This window comes from Sinocyclocheilus grahami, unplaced genomic scaffold (assembly GCF_001515645.1).
Source record: "Sinocyclocheilus grahami isolate Dianchi unplaced genomic scaffold, SAMN03320097.WGS_v1.1 scaffold24.1, whole genome shotgun sequence".
Lineage (NCBI taxonomy): Eukaryota > Metazoa > Chordata > Actinopteri > Cypriniformes > Cyprinidae > Sinocyclocheilus > Sinocyclocheilus grahami.
Window position 1 is genome coordinate 259,163 of NW_015505203.1, and position 26,528 is coordinate 285,690.

General features: G+C 38.5%; 1 protein-coding gene across 1 annotated transcript; it reads right to left on the minus strand.

Moving 5' to 3' along the window:
* Window positions 1-18: 18 nt before the first annotated feature.
* LOC107561795 (zonadhesin-like) lies at window positions 19-26,528 on the minus strand. Its single transcript, XM_016246283.1, is given in 65 exon segments — window positions 19-230; window positions 329-384; window positions 481-571; window positions 691-834; window positions 1,244-1,379; window positions 1,475-1,677; window positions 1,935-2,065; window positions 2,262-2,423; window positions 2,556-2,754; window positions 2,866-2,995; window positions 3,115-3,362; window positions 3,664-3,808; window positions 5,170-5,378; window positions 5,682-5,953; window positions 6,127-6,254; window positions 7,395-7,559; window positions 7,765-8,006; window positions 8,129-8,273; window positions 8,467-8,669; window positions 8,979-9,155; window positions 10,242-10,336; window positions 10,463-10,571; window positions 10,688-10,865; window positions 10,966-11,213; window positions 11,348-11,489; window positions 12,589-12,791; window positions 13,195-13,364; window positions 13,560-13,667; window positions 13,804-13,947; window positions 14,144-14,289; window positions 14,552-14,676; window positions 14,890-15,006; window positions 15,464-15,602; window positions 15,701-15,897; window positions 16,048-16,189; window positions 16,278-16,329; window positions 16,331-16,349; window positions 16,546-16,690; window positions 16,783-16,976; window positions 17,069-17,131; window positions 17,424-17,565; window positions 17,696-17,898; window positions 18,299-18,468; window positions 18,657-18,764; window positions 18,874-19,017; window positions 19,224-19,369; window positions 19,699-19,823; window positions 19,988-20,104; window positions 20,611-20,749; window positions 20,848-21,044; window positions 21,195-21,336; window positions 21,425-21,457; window positions 21,460-21,497; window positions 21,722-21,866; window positions 21,959-22,152; window positions 22,245-22,634; window positions 22,752-22,830; window positions 22,974-23,074; window positions 23,303-23,467; window positions 23,568-23,714; window positions 23,809-23,893; window positions 24,230-24,495; window positions 24,755-24,898; window positions 25,528-25,553; window positions 26,455-26,528. Coding segments are annotated over 65 exon segments (9,519 nt in total). The 3' UTR covers window positions 19-153.

Consider the following 26,528-nt stretch of genomic DNA (forward strand, 5'->3'; position numbering starts at 1 on the left):
GAGTTTACAAATAAGTTACTGAAAAGTTGAAAAATGTAAAATATTAACAGAGGTTTTGCCAGTTAGTTCACATATTCCACAAAGACGTTTAAAATGAATAAATATAAGCAAAATCTCGTCAGCAAATCATTGTCAAAAAATGGAGGTTTTGCTTCAGAATGTAGTAGCCTTCAGCACACTGTTGTCTGTTCCCTGCTTCTTACCCTCATCTAGAGTTTCATAAGGATGATCTGTGGACACATTTAGAAACGCTCAAATTACAGCTCACATTATACATTTCAGATTTTTTTTAGAAAGAAAAAAAGTATTATAATCAGTCACCACATACCTGTCTTTTTGTTCAGCTCAAATTGCTTATTTGAATCGTAACTCATTTTTTTGCGGCTGTGTAAAAAAAGATTAACAATCTTTAATTTGCCTAATCATTTAATTTTTGACTTTATTGCAAGATCAGTGTTGTTAGATTTAAATAAATTTTACCTGCACTTCTTGTAAATGCACACAGTTGCTGTGACTATGAGGATGACGCCAAGCGGCACGAGGACTCCGATCAAGATAATAGCTGTTTGATCTACAAAACAGCGAGCAGGAAAAACATGTTACATATGACTGGCATATATGGTTGAATCTTTTAGATTAGATTAAGAATTTTACATTAGGAATGAATACAGTCCGTTCACATTCACTTACCCAGGCCTCCCTCGGAAGGGATTTTAAAGACCTCACAGTTTGTGCCCTCAAAACCTTCAGTGCAAGTGCAGGTATAACCAGAACCATCTGGTTTATCCACACAGGTACCGTCATTCTGACAGGGCGAGCTCAAACATGGACTCGCTGAAAGGAAAAAGAAGGCAAAAGAAGTTAAAAATCAGTTTATTACTAATCTGAAACATCTGTAATATATGAAAGCTCGTTTCCACCATGATGTATATATATCTCACAATACTGTTTTTTATACTTTTCCTCAAAAATCTGAGCAAATTGTGAGTAAAATAAAGAATGCATGAACTCAGTGAAACAAAAACACAGATTTGTGAGATGTAAACTAAGAATTTTGGAAAAAAAGGCTGATTTGTGAGATAAAAATGTTGCTATTATTTTTATCACATGGCAGAAATGGGCTTCCATAGTTATAATTAACTTTACTATATGATATCCAATTCTGAATCATTCATAGACTAGGAAAACTGAAAGCTATGCATTATATGTTTATCAAATATATTTTGAGTCAGAAATAACTTACATTTATAACAGTCACGTTTGGTGTCATACACAGTGCAGATCTCGTTGTCTCCACAGCCCTTTGTTTGACACACAGCGCCAGTGGTAGTACATTCACAACTCTGTGAACAATCCTCTGTCACAAATGTCTCCTTCAGCTGCGTGTGGAAGGGTACAGAGAAACATGATCAACAATGTCTTGTGCAATTCCAACCTTTAACCTGTAGTATTTGACATGCATCAAAAGGCTCACCTGATAGTAGCGATCGAGGTAAGTGCATCCACACTCGCTGTAAGGCACACAGTCTTGGTCGCTCACGACAAAGCCGGAGGTGCACTGACATCCCTCCACACACTGTGTTTGCTCACACTCAGAGGGAGCCGCCAGGTCTGCGCAGGATGCCGGGCATGGAGTCATACAGGGGGAGTAAGTGCTGTTGGGCCCACACTGCAGACCTAAATCACAAACACACACATTTATGTTGTTTAGTGTCACATGATCCTTCAGTAATCATTCTAATATGCTGATTTTGTGCTCAGAAAACATTTCTTATTATTATCAATGTTGTGCCGCTTTATATTTTTGAGGAAGCCATGATTTTAAACCAGGTTTTTATTTTATTTAATTTTTAAATGAAACATTTGATGTTTAAATTGCTACAGAATTCTATACAGAACCACATTCCATAAATTAACTATTTTATTTTTCATACCGCAATTCAGTTCTTGTCTCCACAGCCCTAGTGTGACACCCAGATCTTGGCAAGCCCGAGCGTAGACGGCGTAATTTTCACAGCGCAGCTCTTCACTGCCCTGCTCAGCGCATAAATCAAACACACAATCCCTGCAATGCAAACACACGGTTGTGAAGGACTGTGCATCCGTACCAACACCCGCATATCACAAGTTTATCTCATTCAAACACACAAGCATTCACATGCTCTTGTACATAGTGCAACACACACCTACTATGCATTAACTCATGAAAGTGAACTCATACTTGTCACTAGAGTGCACACACCCTCACACACATTACTCACTCCTGGAAGACATCCGGAGCGATCACAGCATGACAGGGAGTGAAAGGACCAGCAGGGTCGCTGAGAGCCCCACACATTTTATTCCCGTTCAGCTCCTCCAGCAGAGCATCTGTGCAGCCTGTCGTATCAAACCCTGAATCTGGGTCGGCCTCCACTTCACGCCTAATAGTAAAGAAGACAGGCTTTTTAGGGGTAGGACTATGCCAGACTATTTCAGATTATTTATTTCATGAGAAATGGCATCCCAGTTGATTAATAATGCATAGCATAACAGATATTCTGAGTCTTCCGTACTTGTGTAGGTGCACCATCTTTGGTAGAGATGTGGTACGAAGACCCGCCTGTCTGTCAGTCACTCTCCAGCTGTCTCCAAACTCATTGAGGTTGCGGGTAACTGTGCCGTCTGGTTTTGTGTACTCGTTACGGTTGTTTCCATCATAATTACCACACAGACCGAGCACACGGGATCTGTATACACTTGGTAGAGTCACCACTTTAGGGAAAAAGAAGAGCGCGAGAGTTTTCATTATATACTTTTACAAAACATGCAAAGCTGTGCATAAAAAAATCCTTGATAATTGTGTGGATGTGAGTTTTGAGCTACCTGCTTGAGCATTGCCATCAAAGCGCACAGAAAGGCCAAAGTCAGTTGTGAGCATCACATAGCGAGACTTTGTTTTTATGTTAACTCCACGTACAGGACTGAACGGTAGACCAACTTTCTCTCCATCGACCTGATGGAGAAAAACACGCAAAGACATTCATGATATTATGTGGTTGTTATTATGGTCCATATATGACGTCTGTTAGATACAACTATTAGAATTGACTACATGTCCCATGAATCCCTCACCAGCACTTTCTTCTTCTGCTGCATGCGAACAGTAATGCCGTATACGTCCACATAGACCTCGCGCAGGAGTGACACCCGGCTGATGCCTCCCTGCCGCTGGTTTTTGCCGCGGACTGTGAACGGGGTGAGGGAGCTGGGCAGAGTGGTGCTCTGAGTTAATACATAGGTATACGCTCCCTGGTAGTGGTGATTGTATGTGTCAAAGGTACGATAGTGAGGGTCCCCAGCAATATTGCAGTCATCAAATTCTATGAGAAGTAAAAGAGGTTTGAGTTAGTTCATCTAAAATGAGGTGGACTAACCTGCTTCAAGGCTCAAACATTTACATTTCTTTAGATGCCCACAAGTTGCAGTCATTAAACCCCAAAAACTTAGAGGTAAAGTAGAAAATGTTTGCTAAGAGAAAATGTTTAAAAAGTTGCCAACTTTTTGTCTTTCATGTATAGTAAATATGAATTTTTGGTTGCTCTGATGGTCTGAATTAAGTCAGTTGATGTCATTGTTCCCTCATTCTTAGTATTTCTCATTGCAAAACTGTCCTGAACTCACTCTCAGGTTTGCAGTAACGGTCTCCATTGCCGTCAAGATCGCAGATCGAGTTGTCATTGCATTCAAAGGACGTGCAGGACAGCACTCCTCCAAGGCTGCAGCTGCACCTCTGTTCGCAGTGGTCAGTTATCCATGAATCTCCCACCTGAAATATACCAGGCAGTATTGTAAAATTTTGGGTTTAACTTTATTTTGATGGTCCCTTTAACACATTCTGTTGACTATAAGTAACTTTGCACCTACAGGTCTACTAACTCTCATTAGAGTATTAGTAGACTGGTAGGGTTAGGGTTAGAATAAGTTGACATGTACTTGCAAAGTTACTTATAGTCAGTAGAATGTCTGTTGGGAGACCATGACAATAAACAGTTAGACAGCAGCAGATATTAAGCAAATAGTCTACTAATATTCTGATGAGAGTACAACATTACTTATTGTCAACAGAATGTTCAAAAGGGACCATCAAAATAAAGTGTTACCAAATTTTGTGACATAAAATGAAAGCACTGCCATCTTTATAGCGCCTTTTTATAACATATTCTTTATGTGTCATGTTATTGCCATTATTTGTTTATATAGAAAATTATTTCAATAATGAGTTGAAGAATAGAAGAGTCGGATGAATAGAGTTGAAGAAAACAAGTCTTTAATAGATAGACTACCGTTCAAAAGTTTGGAGTCGGTAAGATTTTTAAATGTTAGAAAGAAGTCTCTTATGTTCAACAACGCTGCAATTATTTGATCATAAAAGTAAAATCTGTAATTCTGAAATATTATGACAATTTACAATAACTTCTATTTTAATTAATTATTGTGATGTCAAAGCTGAATTTTCAGCACCAGTTACTCCAGTCATCAGTGTCAGTATATTAGAATGATTTCTGAACAGATCATGTGCTTAAGAGACATTTATTATTATTATCAAAGCAGCTGTGCTGCTTAATACCTTTTTTCAGGATTCTTCCAGAATATAAAATATAAACAGCATTTATTTGAAATAGAAATATTTCGTAACACCATAAATGTTTTACTATCACTTTTGATTAATAGTTCCTTGCTGAATAGAATTAATTTATTTCTTTAAAAAAAAAACTTCATAAAAGTAAAATCTGTAATTCTGAAATATTATGACAATTTACAATAACTTCTATTTTAATTAATTATTGTGATGTCAAAGCTGAATTTTCAGCAGCAGTTACTCCAGTCATCAGTGTCACATGATCCGTTCAGAAATCATTCTAATATCAGTATATTAGAATGATTTCTGAACAGATCATGTGCTTAAGAGACATTCATTATTATTATCAAAGCAGCTGTGCTGCTTAATACCTTTTTTCAGGATTCTTCCAGAATATAAAATATAAACAGCATTTATTTGAAATAGAAATATTTCGTAACACCATAAATGTTTTACTATCACTTTTGATTAATTAATAGTTCCTTGCTGAATAGAATAAATTTAAACAGTAGTAAAATTCAGTATGCAATTCTAGCAACTTTACTCACATCATGATACTCTCCATTGCTGTCAACACATCCACAGCTTGAGAGGGGAACACACTTGCCATCACTTAGCACAAAACCTCCATTGCACTGGCAGCCTTCGACACAACTATTAGGTGGTAATGGGCAGAATACGGGGAAGAGATCGGCACAAGTAGGAGGACATGGTGCTGTGCACTCAGAATAATGACTGTTTGGTGGGCACGGGAGAGCTGGAAATAGAAGTACACAAAGGAAAGAGGTTTGACGCAGCGGATTTGAATGACAATGATTCTTTGACATATTCAGAGGCCATTCCATCCTTCAAAATATGCATAGATATTCATTAATATTTATGCATAGCCTAGAGGTTATCAATGAAGAATCTCATAAATGCTTCATTTTCTCAGCATCACAGTTCTGCTCTTTTGATCTTTACAATTCTAGCCAAATTATTCTTCCTCCTGTCACCCAGCTCAGCATAACATTCTCAGCACATCTCCTAGTCTTTTCTTCCCTCTTTCTCTTTCACTTACGACAGAAGGTGCTGTTTCTCCAGCTGATCGTGACTCCAGCGCTATGACAGGCCTGGGCATAAGCTTCAATGTTATCGCACTGAGTCGACTGCATGCCATCATACTCGCACATGTCATAGATGCAGTTCCCCAGGAAAGATTCTGGAGGAATGAGAGAGTGACAGGGCTTGAAGAGATCAGATAAGATAGACGCCGCACACTGTGACTTATAGATTTCTTCCTCTTTCTTGTCGCAGTTGGGTTTGTCATCAGGTCGTTCATCAGGTTTGCACCTGCAGATGGAGAAACGAGGCATGGATGAACACAAGAGAAGAATGAAGACAAGTGAAACTACTGATTTTTCACTCAAATTCATATGTATCCTAAGTGCATCTATAATGCTGCTATCTTTTGATGTTTGTTTATTTCTGAATTATGGAGAGGGACCAAACAATGTGACACTCACCCAGGATCACTGTCTCCCTCTGCCTTCCAGCTGTTACCAAGTTCAGTGACATTGTTGGCTGGTTTGCCATCAGGCATCAAGTTGTCATCAGAGGAATCTCCGTTGTAGTTACCACACATTCCACATACCTGTAAGACGAAAGTTGAATTACGGGAAAGCAGTGAGTGTGACATGTGTCAAGAAGATTTGATCAAAATCTGCTTGTGGAAATTCTTTCATTTTTCTTAATGAAATTCAGACATCTGGACCAAAAAGGAAACTGTCTGGTTTATTAATCAAACATTAGTATCTAAAGACTGCATTTACAACAAATATCAGGTAGTAGGGGTGGGTGATATGACCAAAATCTTATATCATGATATGAGTAATTTTATCTCACCGTAACAATATATATCACATTATAGCTATTTTTGATTTAAATAAGGTCTTTATGATATCAACATTTTTGACACCATAGAAATTGTATAATTCTTGTCACCAGAGTCAATGTCACAAAAGAACTAATGCTAGCCTAAATTGAAAAAAAGCTCACTTAAGACAAGTAAAGAGTCAGTGATTAAATAAGAATAAGAAACTACTTACAAGCAAAAGGACAAAAACAGTGGAACAAATAAATAAGAAATGCTACATACACTGTATAAGGTAATGAAATGTAAAAAAACACTGCATATTCTCCACTGTGTAAACTAAATATATATTTCTTATTATTAAAGTTACAAAAATGATTTAGTCAAGAGTAGTGAGAGATTTTCTCTCTTTTGTTGTTTGATTAACATGAATGACAGACAGCAGGAATATTAGACTAAAGACCTAAATTACGAGGTTTACAAGTATAATTGCAAAGATGGGCATTTTGACACATAAAAGTGTGTATTTACCTGTTCAAGGCCTATAAAGCGGCAAAAATAACTCACTACAATGCTCCTGCACTCTATGAGCACCGTCTTTACGTGCACGTCCCTCTCTGACAGTGCTAAGACAGCGCACACATATAGTGAAATGAACTCTCTTTATCTGCTTATTGAGTTTCCAACGGCTTAAAATCACTTGTTTTTTAAACACAATTCTTAAAAACATGCGTAAACGATAAGTTTTCATGACCATGTATAACAGAAACGTCACGTGAGCGTGTAACCGCTATAGAGATGATAATCCAAAATCTCTGCATGTTGACAAATTTCTACCGGTTAATCGTGTCTACCGGTATATCGCCCACTCCTATCAGGTAGGATGATGTTCTAGCTTTATTTTTGCATATGGTTTCAAACCTTGTTGAAATAGTCTCCAGGTACTGTGATTTCAATATGGTGCACTCCATCAAACTTCACAATCAGGCCGAAGTCAGTGTCCAGTACGGTGTTTACTCCACTGGTGAACACCCGCGCCTTGGCTGAACTGATGTCATAGGGGGTCTTTATCCTGCGTTCATTCACCTAGTAGGTGGACAGAACAAATATGAGTACAAGCCAGAGATTTAGCACAATCATATCACTGGATACATAGAATCTTATCTATGATTTTAAACAATATTTCACTGTTATATCCCTATTCATGATGTCTAATCAGAAGAAGGCATGCAAATTCAGCCTAGTCAAAATCACTATTGCATCTCTTCCTTCTTCGTTCTCAGGTTCTCACCAGTACTCTTCCATTCTTGCTGATGGTGATGTTGGCAGTGGGCAGGTAGACGGTCACAGAGCGAACATACGAAGCTTCTGGTTGGCCGCGCTCTTCGTTTTTGGCCACAATGGTGAAGGGTGTCACCATAGAGGTGTCGCATATCGCCACCAACGTGTAAGTGCAGGTACCCATGTAGGTGTGCATGATGCCATCAAAAGTGTAGTAGTGAGGATCACCAGCAATGTGACAAATGCCCACTCCTGCAAAGAAGGTCAATAAGCATGTGTCAAACAGATAGATAGACAGAGAGACAGATAGAAAGACACAGACAAAGATAGACAGACACATAAAAAGAGATAAAAAGATTATGTAGAGTATGTACCTGTGTTCACACAGCCTAGTTCACCATCATTGACCTTACATTCCTGAGCGGGACCACATTGCCATGCCTCGCATGTCACTGTATTGAAAGGTGAACAAACACAGCGCTCTGTGCAATCATCCTTCGTGAACCAGCTGTCTCCAACCTAAAAAATCAAACAGATATGCATTAATAATTGAAATGGACAAAGGGACAATCCTAAACTAGAAATGAAAACATGCATAATTAAACTACACCTTTATTCACAAAAATGTGAACTGAAATTTGTTCAATTTGTAAGAAATTATTTAAAATTTGAAAACAGAAGTAAGTTTCATTGAGTCTTCTCAAGCACTCACAGGCCTATAGTTGTTGTCTTTGTCAGTGCAACCACACTCGCTGAAGGGCACACACTTGTCCCCACTGAGGACAAAACCAGGGTCACACACACATCCCTCAACACAGGGCTCAAAGCAGGTGCCTTCAGATCCAGGGTCCTGACAACTGGCTGGACAGGCTGAACCACACGGCTCATAGTGACTACCAACCGTACATTTAATAGCTGGAAGTAATAGAAAAATAAAAGAGTGGTGTTAACCGAACCAATGCAATGGGGCAGAAGAGAACAAATGAATGAAAATAGTTAGAAAAGAGAGAAACGGGGACGATGGGCAGAGATGGAGAAACATAAAAATACAACTGTTTTAGCACAGCCAATTTAGGAACTAAAGAGACACTCGGCACTTGTTAATCACTCCCTAATTGAAGGGTGCACACTGCAAAGGCAGAGTCTTAAAAAGGTTACCAGGATTCAGTTAATTGCAGGTTTTAAGGGCGCTTTACAGAATGTCTGTAGGGCTCAAAAACTTACGGCAGAAGGTGTTATTCCTCCAGTTAATTGGCACCCCAGCTTGAGCGCACAGGTCAGCATAGCTTTGAATAGCTTGGCACAGTGCCACTGTGGCACCACCAGTGCCACACTGATCAAACACACAGTTCTCAAAGTAAGGATTGGGAGGCACCACTTCATGACATGGCTTGAAGATTCCTGGGAAAAGAATGGTAAGTAGGATTTAATAGTGCATAAAACAGGTGTTGTGTCTCTATAAAACAGAGGAGCTCGGTGCACTGAAAAGATGTGCTGGAATATAGTCATAAATAGAGTAAAATGAGGCTTCTTGTACATTTACCTTTTACTCTTCAAGTCATGTTCAAGTCATAGGTAACATTCAATCCAAAATATATTACAATGATTTTAGTCAAACCGCCCAAAGCAGACAAATAAATTTGTGCATTCTAACATAAACATGATTTATTCTAATTAATGCATTAAGAAGGTGAAATAACATTTGCAAATGCTGACTCTGATATTAGCAAAAGACAATATTTCACCCCAGCTTGAGCGCACAGGTCAGCATAGCTTTGAATAGCTTGGCACAGTGCCACTGTGGCACCACCAGTGCCACACTGATCAAACACACAGTTCTCAAAGTAAGGATTGGGAGGCACCACTTCATGACATGGCTTGAAGATTCCTGGGAAAAGAATGGTAAGTAGGATTTAATAGTGCATAAAACAGGTGTTGTGTCTCTATAAAACAGAGGAGCTCGGTGCACTGAAAAGATGTGCTGGAATATAGTCATAAATAGAGTAAAATGAGGCTTCTTGTACATTTACCTTTTACTCTTCAAGTCATAGGTAACGTTCAATCCAAAATGTATTACAATGATTTTAGTCAAACCGCCCAAAGCAGACAAATAAATTTGTGCATTCTAACATAAACATGATTTATTCTAATTAATGCATTAAGAAGGTGAAATAACATTTGCAAATGCTGACTCTGATATTAGCAAAAGACAATAAGCAGAACAAACAATCCATTGTGAGTGTGAAGGGAACCTATAAGAGTAATTATAGGTGATTAAGAAATGAATGTTTAATTATTAAACTCTAGCATATGCTGATTTGAAATTATTTTAAAAATAAATAAATAAAATAAAGCAAATAAAATAAAAAACAGCTATAAAATAATATCACATACATTTCTAATTGTGATAAAGCTTTTTATGTTTTTTTAATCCAGTGACCTTATCATTAAAACATTTTAAAATGTATGTTTGTATGAGTGTCTCACCAATGGGGTCGGTGATCATGCCACAGCTAGTAGGTTTCTGTGCTTCACTCTCGATCTTGTCATCACATTCAATGTCTCCTCCACCATGAGTACAACTGTGCAAGATAAGAACAGGCATGAATGATTAAAGCTTCAATGATAAAAAGTGTATATTTAGAAACAAAATTAATGAAATCTAACTATCATTGGTGCAGTGGACAATTAAATATGCTTTCACTTACTCTGGTCTGTCGTCAGGAACCTGCCAGCTTTCTCCGAGCTCATTGGTGCTGTCTGTTGGCGTTCCATCTGACTTGATGTTGTCATCATTAGGATTACCATTATAATTTCCTGTAATATATTATTATTAAAATGACTCATGTAAAACGATTAGTTGGTTAGTAGCAGTATAAAGTAGCTTTTGAATCTCCATCAGTTAGTTAGATATCTGAATTTGCTGTGCTTACCACAGAGTCCACATAACAGTCCACTGTAGGACGAAGGCAAGGTGACATCTGCATGATGGTTTCCATCAAAACGGACACGCAATCCGAAGTCTGTCTCGAGCACCACAAATTTGCCACTTAGGAAGATCTTAACACCATTTGACAGTGTGACAGGCACAGTGACCTGAACTCCATTCACCTGCAGGATGTACAAATAAGGTAAGCACAAGAATGGACTGCTGTTCTAATGTCCTGTAATCTGTTCCTTAAGTCTCACAAACCTTGGAAATGTCCCTTACCTGAACTTTGCGCCCCTTGCCCAAAATGATGGTTGTGTCATGCACATTGATGATGACAGATCTTACATAAGACACTTTCTTATTATTGTCTCTGTGCTCGTTCTGTGTCTCCACAGAAAAGTATGGCAAGCCTGAGGTCTCATTACAGGGCTTAGAGAGAGTGTAGGAACAGGCACCCATGAAGTGATGTACTTTATCATCAAAGGTGTTATAATGAGGGTCACCAGAAACTGAGCAAATGCCTGTACCTAAAAGAGAAAGCGATAAAAATGGAGATAAACTTTTAGTTCCATGTGTCAACAGGTTTGTGCAGAACTGCATGTTTGTATATGATAAGACACTAAAAACTAAACTATGTGTAAACTAGTATTATATTTGCTACCAAGTGGTTTGCAGCCATAGTCTCCATCTTGAAGTTGGCAGCTCTCAGTAGGAAGACAGCTGGTGTTGTAACAGTGAATATTTCCTCCACCCTCACATGTACACTTCTGTGTACAGCCCTCCAGATACCAGCTCTCATTTACCTATATATGGCCACATTGATATTAACGTATTAGAAATCCACAAGTCAAGCACATTTGTCCTATTTTTAAACATTAACACTTTGTTAAAATTCTGCACTGTTTTAAGCAATCGTATAGGTGATACAGACGCTACGATGAGGGTTGAGTTATCACAGTAACTCGACTCATTTAAATACGTTTACCCAAAGATTCATGCATTGATTCATACAGTGACTCCTTCGTCCAGTAGGTGGCGACAAGTGTCATGTTGTGTTGGACTAATAAAACATTTAACTCAACCGAATCATTAGAAAATATAGAGTCGATGAATGTTTTATTATTCTTTATAATAATTTGTCCGATATAACCATCTATTTTATTTATTGTTATAGCAAATGAATGAATGAGTGAGTGAATGCAATTCATGCTCACCGAATATGATTTCAAGTCAGACAGGCATTAACGAGAATCAAGCATAAAAAAATCTCATTCTTAAGAATCTTAAAATCTGCGCTTTGAATAATAACTACATGACAAATAACTGAAAGCGACAAACTATCTGAAAGTGATAAACACAACAACAGCAGCACAAATAAAGTAGCAAACTGTAAAACAATAAATATTAAAGAATTCAATTTATTTGCGTAATTTATTCACGCCGCGGTGCATTGCTGGAACTTTACCTCCATTTTGGTCAAATGTGCTCAGGTTTGACAGAAACACAAAAAGTAAGTCAGGAAGAGCTTGTTGTTTGGCTATTTGAGTTGATGTTTTTGCTGTTTAGTGTTTAAGGCACTTTTGGATGTCAGACATCGTGCTTGTCATTGTAATGACTAACTTAGACAACAGGCCTAAAGAAGTCCTAATGTGAAAAGGTATGAGCTATGCTCAGTTTCCTTCTACCTTTAATCATTTTATTTGTCAAACGGCTATTTAGGTGAACTACAAGAGCTAAAATGGTGATTAACATCATGAACAGAAATGGGTGTTTTTAGTTTACTCATTGTGTTTGCAGTGGTTCTTTAAATATTTTTAATCCAAACTCCAGGTTTTACTACGGGGGTCCCATCATTGTCTATGGCCCCAGAACCCCACGGTTCGGCCCTGGTGTTAAACTCACTGGATGGTAGGAGCCTGAGGAGTCCACACAGCCGCAGTCTTTAACAGGGACACATTTTTTGTCACTGAGGATAAAGCCAGAGTCACACTCACAGCCTTCAACACACTTCTCACTGCAGCCCGGTGGTCCATTGATACCCAGACATGTCTCCGGACAGGAGCTCACACATATGGAGTAATGGCTGTTTAGAGGGCATTCCAGAGCTGAAGAAAAATGGAAAAACAGCATTAAGTTATGAAAATATGGTTAGAGTGGGGATACAGTATGTAGTTTCCCAGTCACATGTACCATCCCTCTGTGATGGCATTCCTGTCTTCTCTGTCTTGGCCATTAAAGGCATAAAAGCAAGCCCCATGAATAATAAAAACAATAAGGCAAAAGTTAAAGTAAGTGTTCATCTCTAGCTTTTTCTATTCTAACCTTCTGAACTGCATTCACTTCTATAATTTATATTGTGCATTAGAGGCTTGCCACTGGGAATGTGAAATGTGATTCTTGGATTCATGGATGTAAGATGCCAAATTTTGCTGCTTTATTATATGCTCAAACCATTTCTCAAATCCTACACTTGTGCAATATGATAGAATATGTGAGAGAATGACTCACGGCAGAAGTCTGGCTCCCTCCACTGATGGACAGGTGCACCTGCACTCAGGCAAGCATCAGTGTAAGCCTGAAGCTGGTCACAAAGGACCTGCTGCAGTCCCTGATAACGGCACATATCAAACACACAACTCTGGAAGAAAGGCAAGGGGTCCACCACATTTATGCAGTCCCTGTGAGGAGCAAATGCGAGAGAAAGTGTGCAATGATTAAGCACTTAAAGTTTTTCAAAAGTCTCTCTCGTGTTAGAAACAATATGAATAATAAAACACGCATATTTGTTATAAATCCCTATGATTAATTTTAACTAGAAGGATTCAACATTGTTTTTTTTTGGCAGAAAATGCCATAGTTTGTTAAGTCCTAACCTAAATGCTCCGTTTGTGTCAGTTATTCTTCCACAGTTCTCTGGGTTTGACACGACACCCTCCAGCTCAGGATCGCAGGGTGGTTGAGGCCCGGGGTCCGGCTTGCACCTGAAAACATGACATCGTCATCATCAAGACATGCCTAAGAATTTGAAGTCAACCTTAAAATCCTAAGAACAATCTTAAAAACATTGCCCTGCGTGTTGTGTGGTTGATAAAATTAAGAAAAGTAAAAGTTACTGACGTTGCATCCTCATCCTCATCAGTTTGCCAGCTGTCACCAAACTGACTTGAGCTGTCCGTTTGGGAGCCATCCGGCTTAGTGAAATCATTATTGGGGTTTCCATCGTAGTCCCCGCACAGGCCGCACATCTGGTCATAGTAGGAACTGATAAAATGAGGGAAAAAAATAAAGAGATTAATGTAAAGATATACATTTTCCCAGAGATGCTTTTTGATTTTTCTTTTTGAATTTAGTCATAACCTATAATCTTTAACAATCATTGTGGGTCTTAGTGTTTTCTGTAAAATACTGCCAGTACAGTGTATATATTCCAGTAAGGCTTTTTTCACATTTTCTTTACCTAGGAACTGAGATCTTGGCGTAATGGTTGCCGTCCCACTGCACCTCCAGGCCAAACGGAGTTGTGAGGATAACATATTGTCCAGCAAGAGACAGTGAAATGAGCGGAGAGGGGGAGTGAGGAAGAGACACCCTGAGTCCATTCACCTGAGTGTGTGGAAAAGGTGGATTGAAGGTTAATGCTAGCTTTGAAAAAACAAACTTTGAAAGGCAAGATTATTCTTGGAAAACAGAAAAATGGACATAGGGATAATGTTACAGATTAGGAACCATTTAGAAAAAAATATTTAAGATAAGAGGAATGTCTCAGAACTATTGTGTATACACAGTACTGTGGCCATTTACTTAAAATCTCAATTCTAGATCTCAAGATGACAGAATAACGAAGGCAGCCGTTGTGGATACTGACTAGAGTTCTCTTGTTTTTCATCAGTGTCACAGTGATGCCATCAACAGTCACGTATAGTTTCCTCAGGTAAGAAACACCAGAAACTCCTCTCTCTTCATTCTTACCCTCTATGGAGAACCAGGGCCCTGCAGACCCAGGAGGGAAGAAAGTGAAGTTATTTTGAAAGCTGTACATTCATATTCTTATTTGAGCTAACCTTAAAAGTTAATTTTGGGGACATTTAATGTACATTTAATGAATAGTAATAATACAATAGTTTGCTACTCCAAACACCTAGTGATGACCAAAGCACTCTAGTAACTGCTGATTGTGGATAGTTGGCTTTGGCCATTGCTTACCAGTGTTGTTTTGGCAGGTGCGGGCCAGAGTGTAGGTGCAAGTGCCCATGTAGCTGTAGTATTTGCTATCGAAAGTGTTATAATGAGGATCACCAGAGATAATACAGTCTTGAGATTCTGGGAGATTGAGGAAAGAGATTGATCAACAATTTTTGAAGCTCTAAAGAATGTGTAAAGTTCAATAGTTTACTGTTGCACACTATTTGTAAATAGTGAATTGTAAACATGCATAGTCAAGCTACAGTCTCCATCTCTCTAGCCAAATATACAGTACATGATGGAATGTTTAATCTAATATTAGAAGAGTGAATTACATATCACATCTGTCATTTTAGAGCCATTGCACAAAGCCAAGCCCAATTGTTGTCTTGTTAATGCATATATATGCTAGATAAAGCGAGCTATAATTACATCGAAATCTGTTTGTTCAACATTGCAAAAACTGGAGTTGTATGATTTTAAGTCATACATTTATTTTAAAAAGACATTATTGCTTTAGCCTGACTGAAACTGGATGGATGGATGTTTGAAAATTGAATGGAAACACACATACTGAATTAACCAGAGTGCTCACCTTGTGGATAACACCCAATTACACCACCCTGTACTCCACATTGTTCCATTGGTGGGCAGTCGGCAGCTTTACAGGAAACAAATGGGGGGTCGCACTTACACAGTACTTCACAGTCCTTAGTGTAGAACTCTTCACCTGGCTAAATCCATGGAGAGAGGAAAAGTCATGAAAAATACTAGCTGATTGACTATAACAAACCATTTCTGTCCTAAATAATACCAAATTCAATTTCCTCACCTTATAATAATTTCCATTATAGCTGCAACCACATGTTTCTTCTTTCACGCACTGGCCAGCACTGAGGATATATCCAGGGTCACAAACACATCCTTCAGAACAAGGCCCGATGCACTGACTTGGTGGAAATGGACGGCAGGAAGGCTGGCAAACTGGTGCGCATGATTCAAAGTGACTGTTGGGTGGGCATTTCAGAGCTGAAGAGGGAGAACTTATGTTAGTGCTAATCGTAATGTTGCGAATTCACTCTATTTGCCAGTAAGAGAAATAGGACAAGCCATTCAAGTCTTGTTTTTGTTTTTTTTGTCCGAGTTTATGTATAATGAATATGTATTTTTCAGACATACGACAGAAGGTGCTGTTTCTCCAGAGTCCAATTGTAACTCCACGGTCCTGACATTCATTGACGTATGACTCTATTGCTTCACACAAAGCAGAATGAGCACCATCCAGCTCACAAACGTCAAACAGACAGTCTTGGAAGAAACCCTACATACAAGGTTAAGATCTGTAAGTATGTTGTATTGTTAAATTATGCACTAAAGCATTTCAAATTAACTTATTCGATTTCACTCACATTGGGGTTGACTTTTGGATGGCAAGCAGCGAATGGGCCATTGCTGTCCAATATAAATACAGGTGGAGGTTCCTGTGAATGAAAAATCCCTTGGTGTCAAATATAAAAATTCTAACAAAAATGCTTAAAGTTGAATATTGTATAAAATAGCTTCATGTTTGGAAGTTAGCATGTTGTTTGAGGGTATTCATCAATAACCTGTAAATTGATAGCTTGTCATTAAAATAATAGTAGGTTAAGGATAGATTGCTGTGGTTTTCTGTAATACCTTTAGGGTAGCAGCCGTGCACTCCACCAAACTCCCGACATTCTTCTGTCACAGGGTCACAGGTGTTATCCACACAGTCGAAAGTGTAGTTGCCAGCACAGCGACACAACTTGGAACAGCCATCTCCAAATATGATCTCACCAGGCTGAGTGTAAATACAGGCCAAATTTTTTTAGAGCAAAACCTTAGGTCCCAAAGCTGGATAAAAATGCAGCCTCACAATGACAACTCTTGTACCTCAAAGTAATTGTTTTCTTCATCCAGACATCCACACTGCTCAATAGGAACACAGCGTCGGCCACGGAAAACAAATCCTGGTTTACAGAAGCAGCCGCTGATGCAAGAACCAGAGCAGTTGGTGGAGGGTTCTGTGCAGGTAGGAATACATGCTGGGCCGCAATCAATGTACTCAGAGTCTGGAGGGCAGTTCACTGTTGCAAGACATGAAGGGTTTGTTTATCTAAACAAATGTTATAATGTTTTGATAAATGTTTCTAATCAAAATACAACAAGTTTAGCTTACCTGGTGGTGTTGGTTCTGGAGTAGTTTGTCTAGGTGTAGTGGGTTGGGGTGTAGATGGATTCACTGTTTGAAGACAAGAAGAGTTGTTTACAGTACCTATACATATTTTGTAACTTCTTGATAGTGTAGGAGCAAGTACCCAAGTGATGTACATTATCCGAATAAGTAATGAGGGTCACCAGTGAAAGAAAAATTCTTATATTTAAAGAGGATTAGTTGTAGATCTGTCAGGATTGCCAACTGGTTTGTGTTTCTCTGCATGTGTGTATATTCATGATATGATATGATAAGATTTGTAAACAAAAGTACAAAGTACAAAATTGTATCATGCATAAACCAGTACTATAATTGTTACCACTTGGTGTGCAGACATAGTCTCCATCTTGAAGTTGGCAGCTCTCAGTAGGAAGACAGCTGGTGTTGTAACAGTGAATAATTCCTCCACCCTCACATGTACACTTCTGTGTACAGCGCTCCAGATACCAGCTCTCATTTACCTAAATATCAATAGACATATTTGCTGTGGTTTAAATCAATGTTTTGACAATTTTACATCAGTGGGTCCCATTTTTATAATCTTGTCTATGGCCCCAGAACCCCACGGTTCGGCCCTGGTGTTAAACTCACTGGATGGTAGGAGCCTGAGGAGTCCAAACAGCCACAGTCTTTAAGAGGAACACATTTGTTGTCACTGAGGATAAAGCCAGAGTCACACTCACAGCCTTCAACACACTTCTCACTGCAGCCCGGTGGTCCATTGATACCCAGACATGTCTCCGGACAGGAGCTCACACATATGGAGTAATGGCTGTTTGGAGGGCATTCCAGAGCTGAAGAAAAATGGAAAAACAGCATTAAATGATGGTGAAGGTTAATGTGGGAATGCAGTTTGGACTATATAGTTTCCCATGTCCCTGTCTCTCTGTGACGTAATTTGTGTCTTCACGTCCCTGGCCATTAAACTCATAAAAGCCCCATAAATAATAAAAATATAATAAGGCTACAGATAACACAAGCGTAGCTTTGCTATTCTAACCTCTTCATTCACTTCAATAATTTATATTGTGCATTAGAGGGAGCTGAAAACAGGCTTGCCACTGGGAATGTGAAATGTGATTCTTGGATTCATGGATGTAAGATGCCATATTTTTCTGCTTTATTATATGCTCAAACCATTTCTCAAATCCTACACTTGTGCAATATGATAGAATATGTGAGAGAATGACTCACGGCAGAAGTCTGGCTCCCTCCACTGATGGACAGGTGCACCTGCACTCAGGCAAGCATCAGTGTAAGCCTGAAGCTGGTCACAAAGGACCTGCTGCAGTCCCTGATAACGGCACATATCAAACACACAACTCTGGAAGAAAGGCAAGGGGTCCACCACATTTATGCAGTCCCTGTGAGGAGCAAATGCGAGAGAAAGTGTGCAGTGATTAATCACTAGAAGTTCTTCATTGTCTCAGGTTAGAATCGGGTTAGAATCAGTATGAATAACAGAGCATGCATATTTATTATGATTCATTTCAAATGGAAGGATTCAAGATTGTTTATTAGCAGAAAATGCCATAGTTTGTTAAGTCCTAACCTAAATGCTCCGTTTGTGTCAGTTATTCTTCCACAGTTCTCTGGGTTTGACACGACACCCTCCAGCTCAGGATCGCAGGGTGGTTGAGGCCCGGGGTCCGGCTTGCACCTAAAAACAAGTCACAGATCTGCACTGATCAACACAGGCATCACTGAGCATAGGAAGTTGTCCTAATCCTGAAACTGCCTGATTAAGAAGAAGATTGAAAGTTACTGACGTTGCATCCTCATCCTCATCAGTTTGCCAGCTGTCACCAAACTGACTTGAGCTGTCCGTTTGGGAGCCATCCGGCTTAGTGAAATCATTATTGGGGTTTCCATCATAGTCCCCGCACAGGCCGCACATCTGGTCATAGTAGGAACTGATAAAATAAGTGAGAGAGGAACAAAAAGAGATTAATGTAAAGATATTTATTTTCCCAGAAAAGGGTTTTCATTTTCCTTTTGCAGGATTTACTCAAGACCTACAACCTTCAAAAATGATTGTAGGTCTTAGTGTTTCTTGTCAAATGCTTCAGGTCAGAATGATGCATATATTTCAATCAGTCTGTTTTCAGAGTTTCAGTACCTAGGAACCGAGATCTTGGCGTAATGGTTGCCGTCCCACTGCACCTCCAGGCCGAATGGAGTTGTGAGGATAACATATTGGCCAGCAAGAGACAGCGAAATGAGCGGAGAGGGGGAGTGAGGAAGAGACACCCTGAGTCCATTCACCTGAGTGTGGAAAAGAGATAAAAGCAGAGTTGGATTGAAGACTAATGTTAAATTTGACAAGAAGAACTGTTTTAATTTCTTTTGCTGTATTGTCAAGATTATTATTGGAAAAATGGACAGAGGGATAATCTGACTAGGAACAGATTAGGAACAACTGAAAGAAGATATTTGATAAAACCTATTATGCCCATTTACTTAATCTCTAGGATTAAACCCCAGAGAGACTAAAATATATTGTAGCCATTTACTTAAAACCTCAATTCTAGATCTCAAGATTACAGAATAACTTCATTGATGGTTTAATGAAGGCAGCAGTTGTGGATACTGACCAGAGTTCTCTTGTTTTTCATCAGTGTCACAGTGATGCCATCAACAGTCACGTATAGTTTCCTCAGGTAAGAAACACCAGAAACTCCTCTCTCTTCATTCTTACCCTCTATGGAGAACCAGGGGCCTGCAGGAGAGAGAAAGGTTTTGTCATTATAAAGCTTTATAATCCTTTAAACTCTTAAAACGTACAAAGTTATTTTCAGGGATATTTTCTGAAGTTCAAATCAATAGTAAACTAATTGCCACTGTAGTTGTGGATCTTTGTACCTTGTCTTGGCCATTGCTTACCAGTGTTGTTTTGGCAGGTGCGGGCCAGAGTGTAGGTGCAAGTGCCCATGTAGCTGTAGTATTTGCCATCAAAGGTGTTATAATGAGGATCACCAGAGATAATACAGTCTTGAGATTCTGGGGGATTGAGAAAAGTGCTCTTTATTTCAATTCATCAACAATCTGTTAAATGTTCAAGAATGTGCATTTTAACAATGAATGTTACAAATATTGTATATTTAGTATTGTATATAGTATATTATTTGTAAATAATGCAACCTCTTAGGACCCCAATATACTATTATATAAAGCAAATATGTTTATATGCACAGTTTACATGCATAGTCAAGCGACAGTCTGTATCTCTTTATTTAATGATACATCACCCATTGCATAATTGAATATTTTAATTAAATACACATTGCGTGTCACATATTTCAGAGCATACACGGCACTGTGTTCAGTTGTAATCAGAATTATATGCTAGATGAAGCCAAGCAACAATCACCTGTATGATTTATTTAAAAAAGGTTGCAAAATTATGCAAAAATGATTCCAGACTAAATTGTTTACAATTTAAAAGGCATTATTACTTTATTCTGACTGAAATCAAAGACTGAAATGATGGAAACACACTTACTCACCTTGTGGATAACACCCAATTACACCACCCTGTACTCCACATTGTTCCATTGGTGGGCAGTCGGCAGCTTTACAGGAAACAAATGGGGGGTCGCACTTACACAGTACTTCACAGTCCTTAGTGTAGAACTCTTCACCTGGCTAAATCCATGGAGAGAGGAAAAGTCATGAAAAATACTAGCTGATTGACTATAACAAACCATTTCTGTCCTAAATAATACCAAATTCAATTTCCTCACCTTATAATAATTTCCATTATAGCTGCAACCACATGTTTCTTCTTTCACGCACTGGCCAGCACTGAGGATATATCCAGGGTCACAAACACATCCTTCAGAACAAGGCCCGATGCACTGACTTGGTGGAAATGGACGGCAGGAAGGCTGGCAAACTGGTGCGCATGATTCAAAGTGACTGTTGGGTGGGCATTTCAGAGCTGAAGAGGGAGAACTTATGTTAGTGCTAATCGTAATGTTGCGAATTCACTCTATTTGCCAGTAAGAGAAATAGGACAAGCCATTCAAGTCTTGTTTTTGTTTTTTTTGTCCGAGTTTATGTATAATGAATATGTATTTTTCAGACATACGACAGAAGGTGCTGTTTCTCCAGAGTCCAATTGTAACTCCACGGTCCTGACATTCATTGACGTATGACTCTATTGCTTCACACAAAGCAGAATGAGCACCATCCAGCTCACAAACGTCAAACAGACAGTCTTGGAAGAAACCCTACATACAAGGTTAAGATCTGTAAGTATGTTGTATTGTTAAATTATGCACTAAAGCATTTCAAATTAACTTATTCGATTTAACTCACATTGGGGTTGACTTTTGGATGGCAAGCAGCGAATTATAATGGGGGTCTCCAGAGGCAATACAGGTGGAGGTTCCTGTGAATGAAAAATCCCTTGGTGTCAAAGACAAGCTTGATCATAAATACTTGTTGTATCAAGAGTTACAGGTTTGCAAGTTAATAAATACCAAGCCAAAAGTGTGTTTGAAAGCTTGTGGGCTTTGAAACATGAGCTATCACAGAAGCAAACTAGTGTGTTGTTTGATCACTTGTCAGTTACGGTAGTTGTGGATTAGGGGTTGCTGTGGTTTTCTGTAATACCTTTAGGGTAGCAGCCGTGCACTCCACCAAACTCCCGACATTCTTCTGTCACAGGGTCACAGGTGTTATCCACACAGTCGAAAGTGTAGTTGCCAGCACAGCGACACAACTTGGAACAGCCATCTCCAAATATGATCTCACCAGGCTGAGTGTAAATACAGGCCAACATTTTTTAGAGCAAAACCTTAAGTCCCAAAGCTGGATAAAAATGCAGCCCCACAATGACAACTCTTGTACCTCAAAATAATTGTTTTCTTCATCCAGACATCCACACTGCTCAATAGGAACACAGCGTCGGCCACGGAAAACAAATCCTGGTTTACAGAAGCAGCCGCTGATGCAAGAACCAGAGCAGTTGGTGGAGGGTTCTGTGCAGGTAGGAATACATGCTGGGCCGCAATCAATGTACTCAGAGTCTGGAGGGCAGTTCACTGTTGCAAGACATGAAGGGTTTGTTTATCTAAACAAATGTTATAATGTTTTGATAAATGTTTCTAATCAAAATAGAACAAGTTTAGCTTACCTGGTGGTGTTGGTCCTGGAGTAGTTGGCTTAGGTGTTGTTGGTTTAGGAGTTGATGGACCTGGTGTTGTTGGTTTAGGTGAAGTGGGTTGGGGTGTAGATGGATTAGGAGATGATGGACCTGGTGTCGTTGGTTTAGGTGAAGTGGGTTGGGGTGTAGATGGGTTAGGGGATGATGGACCTGGTGTCGTTGGTTTAGGTGAAGTGGGTTGGGGTGTAGATGGATTAGGTGATGATGGACCTTGTGTCGTTGGTTTAGGTGAAGTGGGTTGGGGTGTAGATGGATTAGGAGATGATGGACCTGGTGTCGTTGGTTTAGGTGAAGTGGGTTGTGGTGTTGATGGTTTAGGTGTAGTGGGTTGGGGTGGGGATGGCTTAGGTGTTGGAGTTGCTAAAATCAAGCAAGAAAACAATTAATAGACTGGTGCATCATTCATAAAATATGTATTCTATGACAACTGGTACTTTTAAACTTACAATAGCATTAATGACATTGTCTGCCACCTACCTGTACAAGCAGTAATGCAGACACTATCAATTGCAATATCTGTCTTGTCTGTTTCACCATAAACACCTACAATTACAAACTGAAATAAAAAAAGTATAAAATGTGAACATTTAGCAACATTTATGATTCATACAAATTGCTTTATCGCTCAAATGGGCCAGATCATTGTCAAAAATTTAAAAAGCTCATTCACAAATTTTTAACTGAGAGAATAAAACTGACCTCCACTGAATCATCTAAACCAATGTAGTGAACGCTTGCAGGCTTCCAGCCCTGACCTTGATTTCCTTTGAGGCTGAAAATAGGGGCTCCAAGTGCTCCTCCTAAAAAATAAAAAAAAATCATAAAACTAATTTTCACCAAAATCTCTCTAATTAATTTGCATAATAAAATTTTTGAAAATCATTGATCATCTAGGTTTCGTTGCGTGTATATGTGAATATGATTGTCATATTATAATTGTAATTGTAATTTCATAATTTTCCTTTAAACCTACAGATGTTTTAATAAACTCTTAATCTTCACCCTTTCGAACAGCTTGTGACTCTTACCGGTGGTGACTGCATGGACATTTAGCTCCATGTTGGTGGCACTGCCATACATGTAGTAATGGAAGTCCAGCTGTAGGCAACCAGAGGCTGAGGTAGAGGGGCTCCAGAGCTGAGCGGATTCTCCTTCAATGCTAAAGCTGGAGTCCATTAACTGGTATGAACCCACTGCATTGGAAAGAAACAGTTTGAGAAAATAGAGAATGCAAAGAGGACTGAAAGCTGTCCTTAAAAATAATCATTGATATGACAGGAATATTGGACTCACATCCTGGTTTGGAGAAGTCATCATCAGGGCCAGTGCCTGGTGTATCTGTCTGTCCAGTCCATAACTCCCAACCAAAAATGTCATCATTAGGTACCACATTCGTCCAGCCGCATTCATCATCATCAAAATCACACCCAGCTATACAGCCTGTATAAAAACAAACAAAATATTGTTTATAAAATCATTATTTTAATATTAAATGTTTATATTTGTAACATGCAATAAGGGTAAAATAAAGTACCAGCACAGGCTCCCTCAGTGATGACAATGTTATCCAGGGCAGTGTCACATGATGAGGAGAGCCCACGCATTGCTTGAAACATAATCTAGAAGAGAAAATGACATTAAAACTTACTGAAAGGGGATTTTCTTTCACACTGTATAAGAGTCACAAAGTTCATTCTGTCATCATGAGCTTCAGAAGTGTTCTTTGTCTTGGTAACATTGACTTTTTTATAACTGATGCTAAAGAAAAGGCCTACATAGATTAGACACACTATAATGCATAGCCTTTAGCCTTAAACACAGTGACCACACTGATATGTATTTCATTTAAAAATGCATGCTAGAACTATAGAAGAACAAATGACATGCATCTATAGCATTATAAAAACAATTGCATTAGTACTCATCACAATCTGTTTTTAAGCAGACCCAATTACCTGAGCAGTCTGTCCAGCTGGTATGGGCACAGTGACAGAGGCTCCAAGCCATGAAGGGCTCTGTATCCCAGTTTTTTGCCACATTTGTTCCTCAGAGCCGGGACGTTTGGCAAACACAGTCAGGGTGTTACTGCTGTCAGAGCCGTACATGTAGTAGTAGAATTGTACACAGATCTCAGAAGGTCCGCTAGCAATAACTGGGCTGAGAAGACGTATTTTCTGTCCATTTACGGAGTTGTCAGCCTCATGATATATGTAATAGCCAGCTATGGGGGAAAAGGGTTTAATTAAATGAGAGCAAGAAACAGTAAAAAACAATAGGTTCTTTAGCGATTTATAGGTTGCTTGACAAAACATTTTATAGTGCATGTCCCATCAGTCAGTGTATTGTAATTCTGTAAGCATTTGTGGTTGCGGTAAGTTCAGTAATATTCAGTTTTGAACATTATTTCCAAGTGATTTTGCATCTTCAGTGCAGTAACTGATCACTGGAGTGTTTTTGTTGGTTTTGCTGTTCATACTCACTTCCATCCGGATAGTCTCCATCAGGTCCAGTGCCTGGGGTTGGGGTGGGTCCACTGTGATGCGTCCAGTCACCATTATCTGCAGGGTCTTGTTGGAAGTTGCAGAACGGTTCTTCATTTTGGTTGAAATCACAAGAGGCCAACGCTGCTTAAAAACAAGCAGCGTTTCAGTTTTCAGTGGTAGAAACTGTCTAGAATTGACTATACTGTAGGAATTTTCCAGTTGACTTTAGATTACTTATTTAAGGATATGCTCAAACAAAACCAGTCCTAAAATGAGGAATGGGTAATGCTTACATTTTTTTATGTGCATCATTTTCCAGTGGTACAATGCAATACATGATCTATGTTCATAATCTAATGATCTATGTGTTGGTAATGGACATGGACCTTAGATATGCTTTATGGGGGCCTACCGTACTCCACACGTTTACAACCAGTTCTCATGTAATTTTGTAATCACATGTGTCCTTGCTTGATTGCAAGCGTGAACGCTTTGTGCAAAGTCAAGCAAGTTTTTTGTGACAGAAAAAAGTCTCTCTCCATTGTTCATTAGTGTGAGACAGACAAGATAATAGTCTTTGCACAGATTTGTAGGAAATGATAATAGTAGTTCTTAGTTCTATTGTAGCAATTTATTTATATTAAAATGTTACTTCATATTTGAAAAATAAATAAGTTAAAATAAATGATTGAGATATAGAAATTTTGCAATAGCACTAATTCTCTGGTTAATCATTGTCCTTATTACATTTTTCATGATAATTTACTTACCTGCATCTCTCTCTGTCACGTCAAATCTGTAAAAACAGGAAATAAGAAGGCAGGCTGAGTTGACTAATATCAGAAAAAAAGATGAAATGGCTGGCTATATTTTACCATGCTTGTTAAGTATTAGATTAGCTGCATAATCACATGAATTTCTTTTCTACAAAGGCATAAAAGTAGTGTAATTCAGTTACATAACAGTAGTCATCATCATAATATTTATCATTTGTTTCCATCATTATGATCAGATGTTAAATGCTTAATTACATTTGAATAAAAACTGTTAGGAAGTGTCAATTAATGCCTTGGCAATACGTTAATGTTGTGTATAAAATTAAGAAAGAGCAAGACTCTGATATGTTAACATGCTTTTACACTTACAGTTTTTAATTTTGCCTGTTTTCATATAACTAATTGTTAGAAACATGTGGCTCTCTTTAAATGCCTGGTGCAAATGATAATTAGTTATTTACTGAACCATGTACTTTGTATAAATATAAAGTATATAATTAAAAAACAAAAAAAACCCACTAGCTTTCTATTTTTCTATTCTATCTACTTGTTTTTCTTTGTGTGTGTGTGTGTGTGTGTATAATATATATATATATATATATATATATATACACCTTGCTACGTGTACTGTGTTAGGCTAACCGAGACTTGTCATTTGCCCTTATATATTGTTGCTCTTTTGTTAGTTTTGATTGCTTATATTGTCCTCATTTGTAAGTTGCTTTTGATAAAAGCGTCTGCTAAATGACTAAATGTAAATGTATAAATATTACTTATAATATATGTTTATATATTTACAATATGTATTTGCAAATAATCAAATCTTTTACTGAATCTGGTACTTAATAAAAGCAAAATAAGATTTACATTCACATTACTACTGAAACATTATACCAAATTACTAAATCATGAGCATCTCACCTATTTGCATTGTTGTCTATGGTAAAGCAACCTGTTATCCATGTTAATACTAGTATTAACTCCAGATGTCCCAT